Raw genomic sequence first — 16,698 nt, forward strand, 5'->3', positions numbered from 1 at the left:
CTAGCCTAGCAAGTGAAAGAAGGCTCAGCCACACCCCAGAAAAATGGCTTAAGGCATAGAGACTCACCTGAGTTGGACCTCTCTCTGCCACCATTCTTCAAAGTTGACCTAGGTAGGGAACCCTTCCTATATTGCCTTGTCCACTGAGGATGTTTATAATGAATGTTTATAATGGAACCTTTTTTGTATTACAAACGATTCTAGGGCATGTTCTCATATTCTCACTATTGTTCCATGTGAGCTGAAAATGTACCTTAGAATATGCCCTAGAACAAACCTGTGCATGTAATTGGTCTATTGCAGGGGAAGATAAGAAGTAATTGAAAAACTGCCTTTTGCCTTATTGATTTTTTTTCTACATTTTGAAAACCCTGCTTTGGGATGATGTTTTTCCAAATGTGCTGGTGGACAGAAAGCAAGGATTCTATCACCTCTCCTGCCCATAAGGTCACATCCACACCATACTTGTAAAGCACTTTTATTCTACTTTAATAGTCATGGCTTTCCCCAAAGAATCCTGGGAAGTTTTGTTTGTTAAGGGTGCTGCCCCTCACAGAGCACCCTTGTCAAACTACAGTTCCCAGGATTCTTTGGGGGAAGTCATGACTGTTCAAATGGAATAAGGGCAATTAAATGTGGATGTGACCTAACTTGCCAAATAAGCTAATTTTGAAGTTACTGTCCTTAAGGCATTATTGTTACTTAAAGTGTGAAAAGTCTGCCTGCTGAAGACACAACGGAAGGGAAGTGTTGAAACTTTGTGGATGAAAATTGTGTTAATGACAGCTCTTCCTCACACTGAAGTCTGAAAGCTGCACATTGATTTCATGTTCACTCGTGTGATGTGATGTCATTTTTGAAGTGTAACAATGAACTTGCTTGGAAAGCTAAAGCTTGAGAATACAACATATGAGAGAAATCTAGTTCAGATGTTTACTAATTGAGAGGTCTGGATCACTGGTGGAAGAAACAGACAATGCAAATCAAAATAAGAGTGTTCTTTTTGGCTCTTAATTAAAACAGTTGTATGAAAATAAATACTGTCCTTGTGTGACTGTGTAACTTCCTCTGCCTTGCCACTAAACCATATGTAACAATTTGCTTTTGAAGCTGAATCTCCACAGACAATAGAGCTACTCAAAATACAGTTCTGTCCTCTCACAGAATCAGGCCACTAAGTAAAGAATGAGCTGGCAAAGGCCGCCAAACACTCTGACCACAATGCCATATGAACATGACCTTTCATTTACATGTGATCAAAACCAAATGCTGCTAGCCCATGACTTGTTGCTTTACAGTAACCACAGCCACTTTCCTCATTAAAGGAAGTTAACAACAAAGACAGCAATAAATAATCAGTTTTGCATTGAAGCTTTTATCTTTTGCGAAGCCCTTTGTATATTTAACAAATTGGCCCATGAGCAATAGTGAGTTCAGAAATCAGACATAAATGCACGAGAACAGAATTATGTCATCATCAGAAGGTAGACATTGTGAGATGGAAGCAAGGCAATGCATACAAATACCAGCAGTATACAACCCATTAAAAAGAGGAACTATTCACTGCCAATTGTGGTGTTGGATTTTCCGCCAATAAGATCTGGTCTTTCTCAGACTTAAGGATAGATATGATGGCTGTGTATATTATGCCAGTTTCATCAAACTGATGTGGCAGATCAAACTGACCAATCAGCTTTCCTTGAAAAAACTTTTCTCCTTATTCAGGCCAAGTGAGCTCTCAGCCCTCAGAGGAATCTTTTAAACTACTCATGATCAAGAATTTTAAAAAGATTGCTTGAAGATTATTTCATTTTTAACATATAACACTAGCGTGCTGGGTCAGAACAGTGATCCAGTAGATCAACATCCTTACTCTAGGAATATCTGCACTGTACATTTAAAGCATCATCATACCACTTTAAATAGTCATGGATGTCCCCAAAGAATGCTGTGAAGTGTAGCTTTAAGGTTGCTGAGAGTTGCTAGGAGACCCCTATTCCCCCCACAGAGCTACAATTCCCAGAGTTCCTTAAGAAGAGGGACTGATTGTTAAATCACTTTGAGAGTTGTAGCTCCATGAGGGGAATAGGGAGATGGCAGAGGTTGATGTATTTTTTTTTAAAGGAAAGTCTTACTGTTTTTACTTTTTTAAAAAAAAAATCTTTCCGCAAGGATTTCGTTAAAAGTAAAAAGATTTTACTTTTAACAAAATGAATAACAACAGTTGTCAGGAGCATAGTAGATAGCGTCTCTGATTTACTGTGCTTACAGAACGCCCAGCAATGGCATTGTGGGGTTTTCAGGAAGGGTAGGCACCTGGATAGGCTGTAAAATGCAGATCACTGGAGGGATGATTTGTAGAATGAATGAAAGGACATTCAGAAAAATCTTCACATCTCAAAAGTAAGTTAAGTACAACAAAAACCCTGCATCACATGCATGAGAATTTTATTTACATTTTCTCTCCCCTTTGATAGAATGCAATTTCTTTTCTCATTAATTGATGGAGAAAAAGTACACAAGACATTTTTGGTATAATGCTAGTCTGAGATTGTGGCCAGCCAGATGACTCAAGGAAATTCATAAAGCAAGGCAAGCTGACAATATGTAAAGCCCAACATCTTGCAGTCAACATGTTATATTCTCTATAACTCCAAAATTGCATTTTTGGATATTATACATAAGCTAGCAATCACTGTTTGAAAATTATCTCTGTTTATTTTAAAGGCCAAGTATGCAAGCTTTAGTCATAAAGTGTATAATATACAATCTGTGTAATATTCCTGTTTTACAGAGGGAATGATGAGTCTAACAGTTAATGAATTGCCCTATGGCCCTCAATTGAATTATGACCAAGTAGGGATTTTAATCCTGATCTTCCCGATAAAAGCCAAATACCATAACCACTGGAGCACTCAGCAGGATATATTTCCTAAAGTATTCATCTTTGATACTTTAAACTCAGCAATACTAATATTGTATCTACTTTGTAGATTCATAAAGGAAACAAAACTGTGTTACACAATTTATTTATTTAGATGATTCATGTATCACCCTCTGCACAAACAACAGGTCAGTTTACAACAACAATAATTCAGATAAAAAGAATCCATGAAATGACACAATCCTTAAAAATAACAGCACAACAACAGGTATCAACAGCTGCAACAAAATGACAGACTGAAGTCAATGGTATTAAAAGCACCAATTTTCTTACCCTGTAGTAATCTGTACTATATACATCTCTTGACATTCCAAAATCTCCAATCTTCACCAGAAGGTTTTCACCAACTAGGCAATTCCGAGTGGCGAGGTCACGATGCACAAAGTGCTGTGATGCCAAGTAAACCATACCAGCTGCAATCTGCTGGGCAATATGCAACATCTGTGACTGGGTTAGCTCAGCTAGATGACTACCTTCAGCCATCAGAGCTGCATCAGGTCCATGCGCCCTGCATTGAACACATGAATGAGAGTGTAAACGGATCCAGTTCATACGTTTCCTGTAAATTAAACTTATTTTTATAACATGGCACGCTAACACATAATGATCCATATGCAAGATGTAGATCCAATCACCCCAATCTCTTGAATGCATGTTTGCTCTATAGAGCATGGGGAGTGCTTGGAATATATTTCTGAGTTCATGTCTTCTCTATCCACAGTCCTTTTCCAGATTAAGAATTCCAGTTGTATGATGCAGAGCAGTAGTATAAAAACATCAAGGTTATGAAAACATCAAGATTAACAGAATATGTCTCTACAAATGAAAACAATTTGCTTATCCTCACTCTTGTTAATTGGCCAAGACTTAGTCTACAGCTAAGCAGCTCTGGCTCTAATCAGTGCCTGGACAGCAGACCACATATACAGCCATGGGCTCCTTGGAGGAAAGGTGACTATAACCATAGGGTGGTATTCAGTGCTAGTCCTACTCAGAATAGACCCACTGATGTTAATGGACATGACTAACTTAGATTCATTAATTTCCATTGGTCTACTCTGAGTAGGACTTAGCTGAATACAGACCATAATATGTAACTATTGTTATCAATGATCAATACTGCTTTCTGAAGCTCTGTAGTGAGTATGCCATTTAAGCTGTGAAAACTGACTTCTAAAAACTGAAGAAGACTAAATAAGAATGATGCTTCTTGTGTTATTAACAGGTAACAAATTAAAGCATATGAATTGTCTGTTTTGTTCATTCCATGCCTTTTTGTCTGAATCTATCAATGCCTGCCATCTCTGCCAGCTACAGGACACAGGGCATGAATAACTGCATATATTCCAGCACAAAGGGTGCAATCAGGAGAGGTTGTTCTTCTATTAGTCCTAGACAGTGACTTTGAAACACAAACATTCTTTAAGGTAAAATAGTCTGCTGCTCATAATCAGGACATAATCCTCATTGCAAGCCATGGAACAGTCTCCATGATATCACCACTAACAAAATGATTTTATATCATTGGCAAACATGATGGTGCTATGCCAGTTCAGATTACTTAAGAGACTCTCCCAGGAAGAGTAACGACTCTGTGGGTGATTTGCAGGAGGAGATGGACTTTTTGATCCCTGTTAGGGCCTGAGCGAAGCCGAGTCCTTCAACACATTGGCTCCCTTCCCGGAACCAAAGTATCAGGGAAGCGGTTTCCACGGGAGGATGTTGAGACATGGAAGTGGTAAGATGGCGGATCCTACGAAGGAGAACAAGGTGATGGAGGATTTCAAGAAGCCGACTCTACCACCTCCGCCTCCAACTGTAGGGGAAGAAGTCAAGGGGGCGGCTCCAAAGCCCCCACGAGGCCCTGCTCCGGGCCCTTGCCAGCTTGACCTTCCACGGTACCAGGAGCCACTGTGGGGAGGATGCCCCTCAGAGGAGGGCTCCTCTGGGTACAGCCTAGAGATGGTGAAAGGTGGCTCGGTGCTGGACAGCGTCAGTTTGGGCGGCCGGAGCTGGCTGCTGGTGGGGCGCACGCTGGGATGCGACCTCTCCCTGGCCCTCCCGTGTGTGTTGCGGCACCACACTGTACACCAGCATTGCCCGCTTCCTCCGTCCACAGGGGATGATGAGCAAGCTCAGATGGTGGAGCTCTATGCCAGTTTATTACTAACGCTTGAGCTACTGTCTTGCAAAACAGTTATTGCATTAGTGAGAGTCTGGGAGGGATGTGCTAGATAACCTGGCTTCTCTTCTTTCCCGCTAAATCACAGGACCTGAGACAAAGGTTACAAAGAAAGATTAGGGTGGAATGTATCCATCCTAGGCTGTCCTCACTTTGGCCTTGTGGAATTTGACTTAATGGCAAATGTCAGCCTTCAGAATATACACTGATATATATTGGGGGGGGGATAGTCTATAAATCTGTCATAAATGCTCAAAACACAGACCAGAAAGTTCAGATGTAGCAATTGGAATGAAGACTTCTGATTAAGCAAATTTGCACACATTCACTTCTGTTTCTGTATTTTGTGTCTCTAGAATGTAATGGATTTTAAAAAACAAAATAAAATAAAAAAATAAGGAAGAGGGTGAAAAAGAGAGAGGAAAAGAAAAAGAAAGAAAATTGCAGCATATTGCTGCTCAATAAAGGCAAATTCTGAAATCCAAAGGATGGGATTTGAAGGTACTTGTGGTGAGGTCCCATCACTTCCCACTGGAAGTTTTGCCAATATCACTTCTAATTACAGAGCTGTAAAGCAGATGCTTCCTTCATGTTTCAAAGATTTCCTCCAAAATCATAGGAGTTTCATACTTTTTAAAAAAGTTAAAATCTCACTTTGAAAAATAAAACGTGGAGATTTTGAGGAGCAATTGCACAGAGCTGAGTCCTTGGGCAGGGTGGCGGAAATGCAAGACTGGCTTACCATGGGTGCAAAGCCCCCAGATACATGTTTTTCAAGTGGCTCCCACACGAGGATGTACAAGAGTGTATTGTTGGGCATGTAAATTCCAAAGATGTGTGTAGCTGCAGTGATACACAGACTGGAATGTGCCATATTAACTACAGTGGCATTTCATGTGAACCTCTACAGCCTTTATGATCACACTGCAAATCAGATACACTCCTCTTTTGAATACCTTACTACCAAATTTTAAGCATGCAAGGTTCTGTAGACATAGAAGGTGGCACAGATAGTGCTTTTAAGGGAGCACATTTCAGACATTCCTGTTATGTCTCCTTCCTATTATCCATCTCTACCCATTCCAGTTTTATGCAGTCATGCTGCATGCTTCTGGAAATGGTGCATGTTCCTGGAGAAATGGCACTACCCCATTTTATTGTGCCATTGGGACAACCAGGGTCAGCTTGTGACACTGACAGAAACACAAACTGTGAAGTGGCACTGCTTCTGCAGTCACTGCATATATCTTGCGTACTTAGTCTCTGTCAATAATATCCTAATATTTGATGAATATCTATGAGAATTATTTCCAACTAAACCCGATTTTTTAAAATCACTGGCTCTTATTTTTCATTTTAGAACACAGCTGTGCATGGCAGTAACATTTTATTCCATTACCCTGGTGTATCCTTATGTTCCCCGTAGCACAGGAAGGCTTCCTGACCTTCAGATCCTGGCCTGAAATCTGAACCACAGGAAGCCAGAACTGTGAAGGACACATTGGCGGGGGGGGGGGGAGGCTGAAGCTATGAGAGTTTACTTTTTCTTGGTGGCCTTGGGGGGCGCTGCAGGGCAAGGAATAAATGTTCCTTCACATCATGATTAGCATGCACTCTTTCATCAAGCTTGTGTCAAATGGCAGAAGAATGCCAGATTCAAGCACAGGTTTAAGAGCATATTTGTACTGAGTAATTCAGCATTCTAACTGAGAGAAATAACTAATAATTGAAGAGACAGAGAGAGAACACAAAAGAAAGATCATGTTTTGCTGTAGTATAATCCCAAATCAAAGAGCAAGAGACAGAATACCACACAGCACCAGAAAATCTAAATGAATGAATGCTTCCAACGCTATTAAGTGGGTGCCATTATTATTATTTTTTAATGTGCGCATTCAATTGTGGGAGGCTGCCCCTTTCTGCTCATGCACAACACATCTCCTAAGCAGCATCTGTCTATAAATAGCATGGATGTCTCTCTAAGACTGCAGTGCACATTTATTTGGGAGTAAAACCCACCATGGAATTTTACTTCCAAGTAAGCATGTGTCAGACCAGGCTGTCAATAAGGTATCCTCTCTGTGGAAACAGGATTTGCTGTTTTTTTGGATGAAATGGCTGCACGATTCAACACCAGACTGCCTGTTCCCAGTGACTGCAATTGTGGCATCCTACCTCGCTCCAATACAAAGCAGTGGAGGAGAGCAAGTGTATGGATATACTAATGGTATCTCACATCAAGGAGGACTGACCAAGGACAGAAGCACTCATTAGATGTCAGTTGTGTGTACAATGGACACACAAAGGGGTGGAAACAGAAACACAGCAGCAAGTTCTGCCACTCAACTTATGTACGTTCACTAAATGAAACAGTCCCTACATGTAGCACAAAGTGTACTTAGATGTGATTGATGATTAGTAATAACATATCATACAGCACAGGGTCAGCACCAGGTTCTGAGGGCCCTCGGGCACAGGGTAATAGTGAGCCCCTTCTTTCTTTCTCATCAAACCACACCTCTTTACCCTCTATCATGCAACACAGAATAATAGAATCATAGAATCTTAGAGTTGGAAGGGGCCTTGTAGGCCATCGAGTCCAACCCCCTGCTCACAGCAGGAAATCCACAGCTAGAGCATCTCCCGCAGATAGCTGTCCAGCCTCTGCTTGAAGACATCCAGCGAAGGTGATCCCACCACCTCCCTAGGCAGTCGGTTCCATTGCCGAACTGCCCTTACTGTCAAGAAGTTCCTTCTAATGTCCAATCTGAATCTACGCTCCTGCAACTTAAAACCATTAGACCTAGTTCTACCCTCTGGGACAGCAGAAAACAAATCTGTACCCTCCTCTATGTGACAGCCCTTCAGGTACTTAAAGAGTGCAATCATGTCAACCCTCAGCCTTCTCTTCACCAGACTGAACATGCCAAGTTCCTTCAACCTTTCCTCATACTATATTCCTCATGCTAAGATATAAAGCAGGAGTGGGGAAGCTCCAGCCTCTGGGCTAGTCATGGACCTTCAGAGGGTTCCATCTGGCCACCAAGGCCATTTCCCCCAAACCATGCTTGTCCATCCATCAGCTGATGTCACTAGTGACATCAGCTGATGGGTGGGAGGACAGGGTTTAATCCTGCATTGGCAGGGCAATCCTGTTCCTGAAAAGGAACAAGATCACGCAGCCAAGACAGTAGTATTTAATCCCCGCTCATGAGCGAGGATTAAAGCCCTGTTCAAAAGCACCCTTTGAAGCAGCTCGCACATGCAAGCTACTTGAAAGAGGCTTTTGCAAAGGCTTTAAGACAGCTCCTGAGCTCCTGTTTGCTCAAACAGGAGCACGGGAGCTGTCTTATAGCCCTTTCCAAGTCTCCCTGTGCTTTCTTTTTAAGTCTCTGACTTGGAAGAGGCTTCCGCAAGTCTCTCCCCCTCCCCCTTTTAAGTCCCCAATCTCAAAGGACATAAAAGGAAAGCATGGGGAGACTTGGAAAAGGCTTTTGTAAGTCTCCTCCCTTTCATGTGATCTGATGATATCATATGATTGATAGGTGAGTGGCCCCCAAATTTGACCCACCAGACAGATAAGGATCTGGCCCATGGAGCCAAAAAAGTTCCTCACCCCTGATTTAAAGGTTAGAGTGTCAAGCCAGGAGGATGAGATAGATCCACTAGATCCCTTTCAAAATGTTGCTAGTGTGGACAGACATGCATCAGAGTCCTTCAGGTTTTAGCCTCTGAAATTTCTGAATGGTGATTGACTGCACTCTGACTCTAATACATATATATTGGGAGTACATGAATGCAAACACATAACCATCTGTACAGACAATGAAGGTTGTTTGTGACAGGCAAGTTGAAATTAAGGACATTAATGGGCATGACTAATTTAGGCTGCAATCCTAACCCCACTCTCCTGGGAGTAAGCCGAATTGAATTCAACAGAGCTTACATCTGAATAGACATGGTTAGGATTGCACTGTGAGATCATGAATTTCAATGAATCTGTGATAAAAGTTAAAAAGGAAACCACAAAAGCAGGACTACAGCTGAATGTCAAAAAGACTAAAGGAATGACAACAGAAGATTTATGTAACTTTAAAGTTGACAATGAGGACATTGAACTTGTCAAGGATTATCAATACCTCAGCACAGTCATTAACCAAAATGGAGAGAATAGTCAAGAAATCAGAAGAAGGCTAGGACTGGGGAGGGCAGCTGTGAGAGAACTAGAAAATGTCCTCAAATGTAAAGATGTATCACTGAACACTAAAGTCAGGATCATTCAGACCATGGTGTTTCCAATCTCTATGTATGGATGTGAAACTTGGACAGTGAAAAAAGCGGATAAAAGAAAAATCAACTCATTTGAAATGTGGTGTTGGAGGACAGCTTTGTGCATACCATGAACTGCAAAAAAGACAAATAATTGGGTGTTAGAACAAATTAAACCAGAACTAACACTAGCTGAAATGATGAAACTGAGGTTATCATACTTGGGGCACATAATGAGAAGACATGATTCACTAGAAAAGACAATAATGCTGGGGAAAACAGAAGGGAGTAGAAAAAGAGGAAGGCCAAACAAGAGATGGATTGATTCCATAAAGGAAGCCACAGACCTGAACTTACAATATCTGAACAGGGTGGTTCATGACAGATGCTATTGGAGGTCACTGATTCATAGGGTCACCGTATGTCAACTTCGACTTGAAGGTACATCACAACAACAATTCTGAATAAAACATTTTAACATACAAGCCCTGTTTCCAAGATTCTGTGCCTAAGACTAGTGGAAATGATTTCTCCATCTGAAATGAAGAATGGCACTAAAGCTACATTTAACTGTTGATGTATGGTCTTTAGGGAATATGGCTACCGAGTCTTCTCCCACTGCCACCACAATGGGAACTGTGCCTTTGCTATTATTACTCGAGTCACTGTCAACAAAAGTTCACTTAAAATGAAACCATTCCTGTTGAGTTGTTCAAGCAACCAGGGGCACATTTACAATGTCAGTAGTAACTTTTTCCATGTTTCATCTCTCTTCAGCTGCAATCCTTGACCATCAAACCTGGGAGTAAGACCCGTGGAACTTAATGGGATTTGTGTCTTAGCAGAAATGTCTAGGTTTGCACTGTTCTGCTAATTATCACTTATCAAGATGCTGTCCATTAACTTCTTCCTACTATCAAATATTTTTATAGCTGAACATGGATGTACTAAGAAAACATAATAGTTTTTCTACAATTTAATGAAATCTTACAGATCTCTGTATTTTTTCTATAGTAAGAGATAAATTAGAAAAAAAACATTAAAATGCTGATTAGCTATAAAAGTTGGTGCTAATAATCCTTCTCAGTAAGCTATATCATAATCATGATGAGTCGGTGTCAACAATACTGAATAGGGCCATGTTAGGACATTTGGACAGGCATGATGAACCCGGCCCTTTTCAACACACTTCTCCAAGTAAGCCACAGTATTAATCATGTACTCTATGTCTGCTTAGCCTCACATATAAAGTTCCTACATTTTATTTGACCTCCTACTCTTGAAATCTTTCCTTAATAGTGGCTTTTTAAAAGGATTGTTTTCGATGTTGAAGTTGTCCTTTCAGTACTTTCTCCACAAACACTTGAGAAACTGAGTAGGAAAAGCTGCCTCCTGCCATGCACTTTGCATTAGCCAAGAACTGGCCAAAACTATTACAGGAAGGAAGGACTCCCCAGCCGACCTGGGTGCTCTCCTCCCCACCAGTCAAGACACATTGGACAGGCGAGTGGATGGGCAGTATAATAACAGTGGTTTTGAATGGGAGCTGCTCTGCTCCTATGAGTAATGGCTGCCCAACATCAAATTAGCCAACATGCAATGCCCTGAGCAGGCATTGCATCTTGGGTCATTGGATGGCAGACAGGCAAGCGGCCACCATGCATGGGAGCCGAATTTGCCTTCTGCTCCCATTAAAAGTGCCATTACCCAAGCTGCCCACCCAAAGCATCCTGTCCAGGGGTCTGGAAGGCAGAGAGGAAGGCAGCAAGGTTACTTGGTGAGTCAGTGGCCAGTGCAGCAGCCAGTGTGGAATGCATCCAATATCACCAGAGGCCTGTCAGGGAGGAGGGCAGTCAATGTGGTAGGGTCAGACTTGAGCTTTGGGTCCTTCAGTGCTCCTGGGTCCTCCGCTAATGCCAGACCTGGCTGCCACTGGCCATGATGTAGCAGCAGGGAAAGCGTAATCATTGTGGCTTTCATTGGAACACAGGAAACTGCCTAAGGGTAGAGACATACTTACTGTTACACAGGTCTAGTGCGTCTCCACTTCTGTTTTCTGAAAATGGGGGCACACGATGCTAATCAAAGTCCTCACCTTTTTACTCTAAAACCTGGTCAGATCAGCTTGTGTGTATATGAGTGTATGTGTTTTAATTCAGCTTCAGACAGATTTCACAGCTGATTGGTAGGTCAACCCGTTGCCACTCTAGGTGTGGCCAATGCAAACACTTTGCTGTAGGCTCAAGCAGAGAGAGGGAACGGCCCAACACTTTACTGTAGGTGGTCCAGAAAGATCTGAAGTCAGTGGTGGGGAAGGGAGATGAGTCCAGCCGAGGGCACAGTCTCTTCAAAACCCAGCCAGAAAAACCAGCCTCGCTAATTTTGATGCAACTAGTGTGCCCACAGCCTTATACTGAGTCAGACCTATGGTCCATATAGCTTAATATTGTCTACACTGACTACCTGCAGTTCTCCAGGGTTTCAGGCAGAGAACTTTGCCCAGCCCTACCTGGAGATGCCAGGGATTGAACCTTGGATCTTCTGCATGCAAAGCACTGAGCTATGCACCTTCCCCTTTCCTTAAAGCCACCTTTCTGGAAGTAAAGAAGAAACAAGGTATTAGCCCAGTGTTCTTCAAAACTGGCTAAAAATTCTGATAGAATATGGTAGGTTTGAGGAAAAAGTAGTGTGCCAGTATTGTGAAGTGTGGAAAGTTAAATTTCCTTCCAAACTGAAGACCTAATTCCAAAATAACCTTTGGCATCCATGAGGCATCACCTGGAGTCAGACTTAAACTATTGTGCCAAATCACATGGCCCATGCAATACACTCACAGATGATCCTATGAACTCAGGCTGCATAGTTTTGGATTATGGGATTTGAGGATAGTCTGTCAGATGTTGAGAAGGTGCCTCCTTTTGATGATATGTTTTCATATATCTGAATTCCTATGATGTCTCACAGCACTTGACACCTACATCCCTAAGGTTAACTGGATATGTTTGGCATCAGTTTTTCCATACTTCTTCCTGTTCCCACAATTTGCAGAATTATCTTTGACTTCTAACGAGTGTAGGCTGCAACATTAGGGCAACAAGGCCCCAAATTCATGCTTTTTCAAATAAAGAGAAAATGTAGTTTTCCTTATGGATTCTAATGAAGACAGTAAACTATGATACTAAATTGAATTTGCCCAACCAAGATTTAGAGTAGCAATTGAATCGCAGTTGGATAGATTAATTCAGCACGGTATCATTATTTATTTTTATTATTTATTTCATTTATGTATCACTTCCTATGAAGCATCTCAATGTGATTTCACAGTTCCAGTTTTAAGTGGGATGCACATTTCTCTGTGTGGTTCTTTGAAAATAAATGCAACTCCCACACCCAGAGCCAAAACCCAAATAAATGCCTGCTTGCTTAGGGTCCAAATCTGTGATTTACAACTCCCGTCATCCCTGGCCCACTGGTTATGCTGGCTAAGGCTGATGCGAGTTGGAGTCCAACAACACCTGAAGGGCCACAGATTTCCCATTCCTGGTCTAAATCCTATCTCTTGTGCACTGGAAGCTTCTCCCAACCATGGCCTGATCTAACTATACAGTTTTATAATATCTACTTACAAGGAAGCCTCATTGACTTAAATGGGACTTACTCCCAGGACAGAATGTATAGGACTGCAGCCCAAGGATTGTATGTGTGGTACTCAGAGTAGACCCACTGAAATAATGACTTAAGGTGACAGAGAATAACAAACAAAATTAAAACGCATTGAAACTGCAAGCACTGAAGTATCCAGGCTACATTCCCATAATTCATCAACACTGTTGGGCATCTGATGGACTCGAGTCTCCAAAAGCATAAGCTATGATACATGTATTAGGCTGCAATCCAATACACACTTACCAGGGCGTAAGTCTCATTGAATCCAATGAGTAGACATATACTAGATTGCAGCCTAAGTCTTTAAGATGCTATTGTTTTTGCTGCAACAGACTTAACGCAGCATTACCTCTTTCGAAATTATTCCTACCATTGTACATAATTAGCAGAAATTTCTTTGTGAGTTTACCTGAGGAATTTGTTGAGATCGCCATGCTTCATGTATTCAAAGACCATGATGAGAGGATCCCCTTCCACACATACTCCATAAAACTTCACAATGTGCTCATGCTGTAAGTTAGTTAGTAGTTCCGCCTCCCGGTGGAAATCTTTGCGGGCATTATCACTAGCATCTTTCAGCGTCTACAAGGAAAGAGTCAAACAAAATGAAGAGAAATATGTCATGCATTTTCAGAAACTTGGCAACGACTTTTTTGTTTTGGGAAGAATCGTGCAGTTGGAGGGCGTTAGTCTATAGAAATTATGTGTGCTGTTGCATTTACTGCTTCAATTTCTGCCATCATAAAGAGATCCTAAGTCACCAAGTACCTTCTCTTACATGGTGCCAAGTTGTCTTTCATTTGGAAGAAGAATGTATCATCCTGAGCACCATTTTTTCTATTGTTAATTTCTGTTGCATTCAGTAGCACGGTGACTTTTCATCCTCAGAAACATCACACCCAAATATCAACCCTCTAGGCATAATTTGCGTTGCCAAATGGAAATATTCTGCAAGAGACAGCTGTGCCACAAACCATATATGTGTGCCAGATTTGTGCAGTAAAACAGCCCTAGTGTTTTGAAAACTCACACTTTTCAAACAACTGAAAAAGAAATTATCATACAATTTTGTGGTGGGGTTGGGATTCAGGTGTGTGTGTGTGTGTGTGTGTGCATATGGGAGAAGAAGAAGAAGAAGAAGAAGAAGAAGAAGAAGAAGAAGAAGAAGAAGAAGAAGAAGAAGAAGAAGAAGAAGAAGAAGAAGAAGAACTCCCAAATCCTGACACTTTTAGTCAGGGAAGATGGTGTAGTGAACGCATGTTTTTCATCTCTAAGGAGCAGCTGTTTTTTATGATGGAGCTGTTGCTGTGGTAACTATACACTATCCATCAAAACAGCCAAATGCACATATCTCTAAGCCCAGATAGGTTGTTGATGTCTGAGGATTATTGCTACCAGAACATCTTTGTAACATCCTTTTGTCCTCAATCCAGTTCTCTTGGAATAGTAGAAACGCTCTTAATCAATGGTGGCCGATGCTCATTGGGACTGATAGGGCAGAAGGCAGGAAGAACAACAGTAGTTGCAGCCAGAACCAATGACAGGCAAAGTCAACTAATTCAAGTTTTATCCCCTTTCCCCTACCTGCTGAGTTCTACAAAGGCAACACTCAGACTAAAGAGGAGGAAGCTGACAGCAAGGAAGAAGCTGGTAGCCAGTACTACCTCTCCCCCTTTGGATTGGTTGTATTAAGAAGGCAGAAAGGTAAGAAAGTGAGAATGCCTGGCTGAGGGTAGGAGTTGGGGGAGATATTTGATTCAGTTCACATTTAAAGACATATTTATCAAATTTGCACTTTCTGAAGCAATATGAGAACTGAAACACAGTTATTCTTAAAAACATGCAGGTATCCAAATTTTGCAATGCAGTTCTCCAATGAAGCAAGAGTCACAAAAATTAATGCATTAGTGAAACTAACACAAAAATGCATTATATTAGGAGAAACAGCTTGCAGAAATGTGTACGTTAATCAAAACTGCATACAAAAATGTGTTTATTATTATTTATTTATTATTATTATTTATTATTATTATTTATTACATTTGTATACTGCCCCATGGCCAAAGCTCTCTGGGCGGTTCACAACAATTAAAAACATTAAAAACAAATACACAAATTTAAAAACACATTTAAAAAAAAACAATTTAAAAACAGATGCTAAAATGCCTGGGAGAAGAGGAAAGTCTTGACCTGGCACTGAAAAGATAACAATGTTGGCACCAGACAGACCTCGTCAGAGAGTTCATTCCATAATTTGGGGGCCACCACTGAGAAGGCCCTCCCTTGTTGCCAGACTCCCACCTTCCCTCCGAGTAGGCACCCGGAGGAGGGCCTTGGATGTTGACCGTAGTGTATGGGTGGGTTCGTGTTGGGAGAGGCGTTCCATCAGGTATTGTGGTCCCAAGCCATGTAAGGCTTTATAGGTTAAAACCAGCACCTTGAATCGAGCTCAGAAACATACAGGCAGCCAATGCAAATGGGCCAGAATTGGTTTTATATGTTCGGACCGTCTAGTCCCTGTTACCAATCTGGCCGCTGCATTTTGCACAAGCTGCAGCTTCTGAACCGTCTTCAAAGGCAGCCCCACATAGAGTGCATTGCAGTAATCTAACTTGGAGGTTACCAGAGCATGGACAACTGAAGCCAGGTTATCCCTGTCCAGATAGAGACATAGCTGGGCCACCAACCGAAGATGGTAGAAGGCACTCCGTGCCACCGAGGCTACCTGTGCCTCAAGTGACAGAGATGGTTCTAAGAGAACCCCTAAACTATGAACCTGCTCCTTCAGGGGGAGTGCAACCCCATCCAGGACAGGTTGAACATCCACCATCCGGTCAGGAGAACCACCCACTAGCAGCATCTCAGTCTTGTCTGGATTGAGCCTCAGTTTATTAGCCCTCATCCAGTCCATTGTCGCAGCCAGACACTGGTTCAGCACATTGATAGCCTCACCTGAAGAAGATGAAAAGGAGAAATAGAGCTGCGTGTCATCAGCATACTGATGGTAGCGCACTCCAAAGCTTCGGATGACCGCACCCAACGGTTTCATGTAGATGTTGAACAGCATGGGGGACAGAACTGACCCCTGTGGAACCCCATACTGGAGAGTCCAGGGTGCTGGGCAATGCTCCCCAAACACCACCTTCTGGAGCTGACCCGCCAAGTAGGAGAAGAACCACTGCCATGAAGTCCCTCCCACTCCCAACTCAGCCAGTTGTCTCAGAAGGATACCATGGTCGATGGTATCGAAAGCTGCTGAGAGATCAAGGAGAATCAACAGAGTCACACTCCCCCTGTCCTTGTCCCGACAGAGGTCATAATACACGGCGACCAAGGCCATTTCCGTGCCAAAACCAGGCCTGAAACCCGACTGAAATGGATCCAGATAATCGGTCTCATCCAAGAGTGTCTGGAGCTGGCCTAGTAGGAGAAATTCTCACTAAAAAGCTGAAGAATTTTCATGAGGATTTTTTTTAAAAAAAGCAAACTGTTGCAGAACTGAATTTAAAACAGGAAAAATGAGAAACTGAGAGAACCAAAATGGACAGATCTTTCCACCCATAGCTGAGGACAGACTGATCTTGGTGTGACATTGCACCATTAGCCCTTAATGTACCAGCCTCCTCTGCCCCTCATC

The 16,698-nt window shown here is 42.0% G+C and overlaps 1 protein-coding gene across 5 annotated transcripts in view; it reads right to left on the reverse strand.

Annotated features, from left to right (window-relative positions):
- Window positions 1-16,698, reverse strand: part of NTRK2 (neurotrophic receptor tyrosine kinase 2) — a 305,262-nt gene that overhangs the window by 31,298 nt on the left and 257,266 nt on the right. For 4 of the 5 annotated variants that reach the window (XM_061626814.1, XM_061626834.1, XM_061626806.1 and 1 more), the window contains exons 15-16: window positions 13,471-13,643; window positions 3,218-3,452 (exon numbers count right to left, since the gene is read on the reverse strand). In XM_061626814.1, the coding sequence (XP_061482798.1) occupies window positions 3,218-3,452; window positions 13,471-13,643 (408 nt within the window). Of the gene's footprint in view, window positions 1-3,217; window positions 3,453-11,926; window positions 11,990-13,470; window positions 13,644-16,698 lie in introns of those variants that run through there. The other variant, XM_061626842.1, reaches the window with a different exon arrangement.

The sequence above is a fragment of the Rhineura floridana genome, chromosome 1, assembly GCF_030035675.1.
Source record: "Rhineura floridana isolate rRhiFlo1 chromosome 1, rRhiFlo1.hap2, whole genome shotgun sequence".
Lineage (NCBI taxonomy): Eukaryota > Metazoa > Chordata > Lepidosauria > Squamata > Rhineuridae > Rhineura > Rhineura floridana.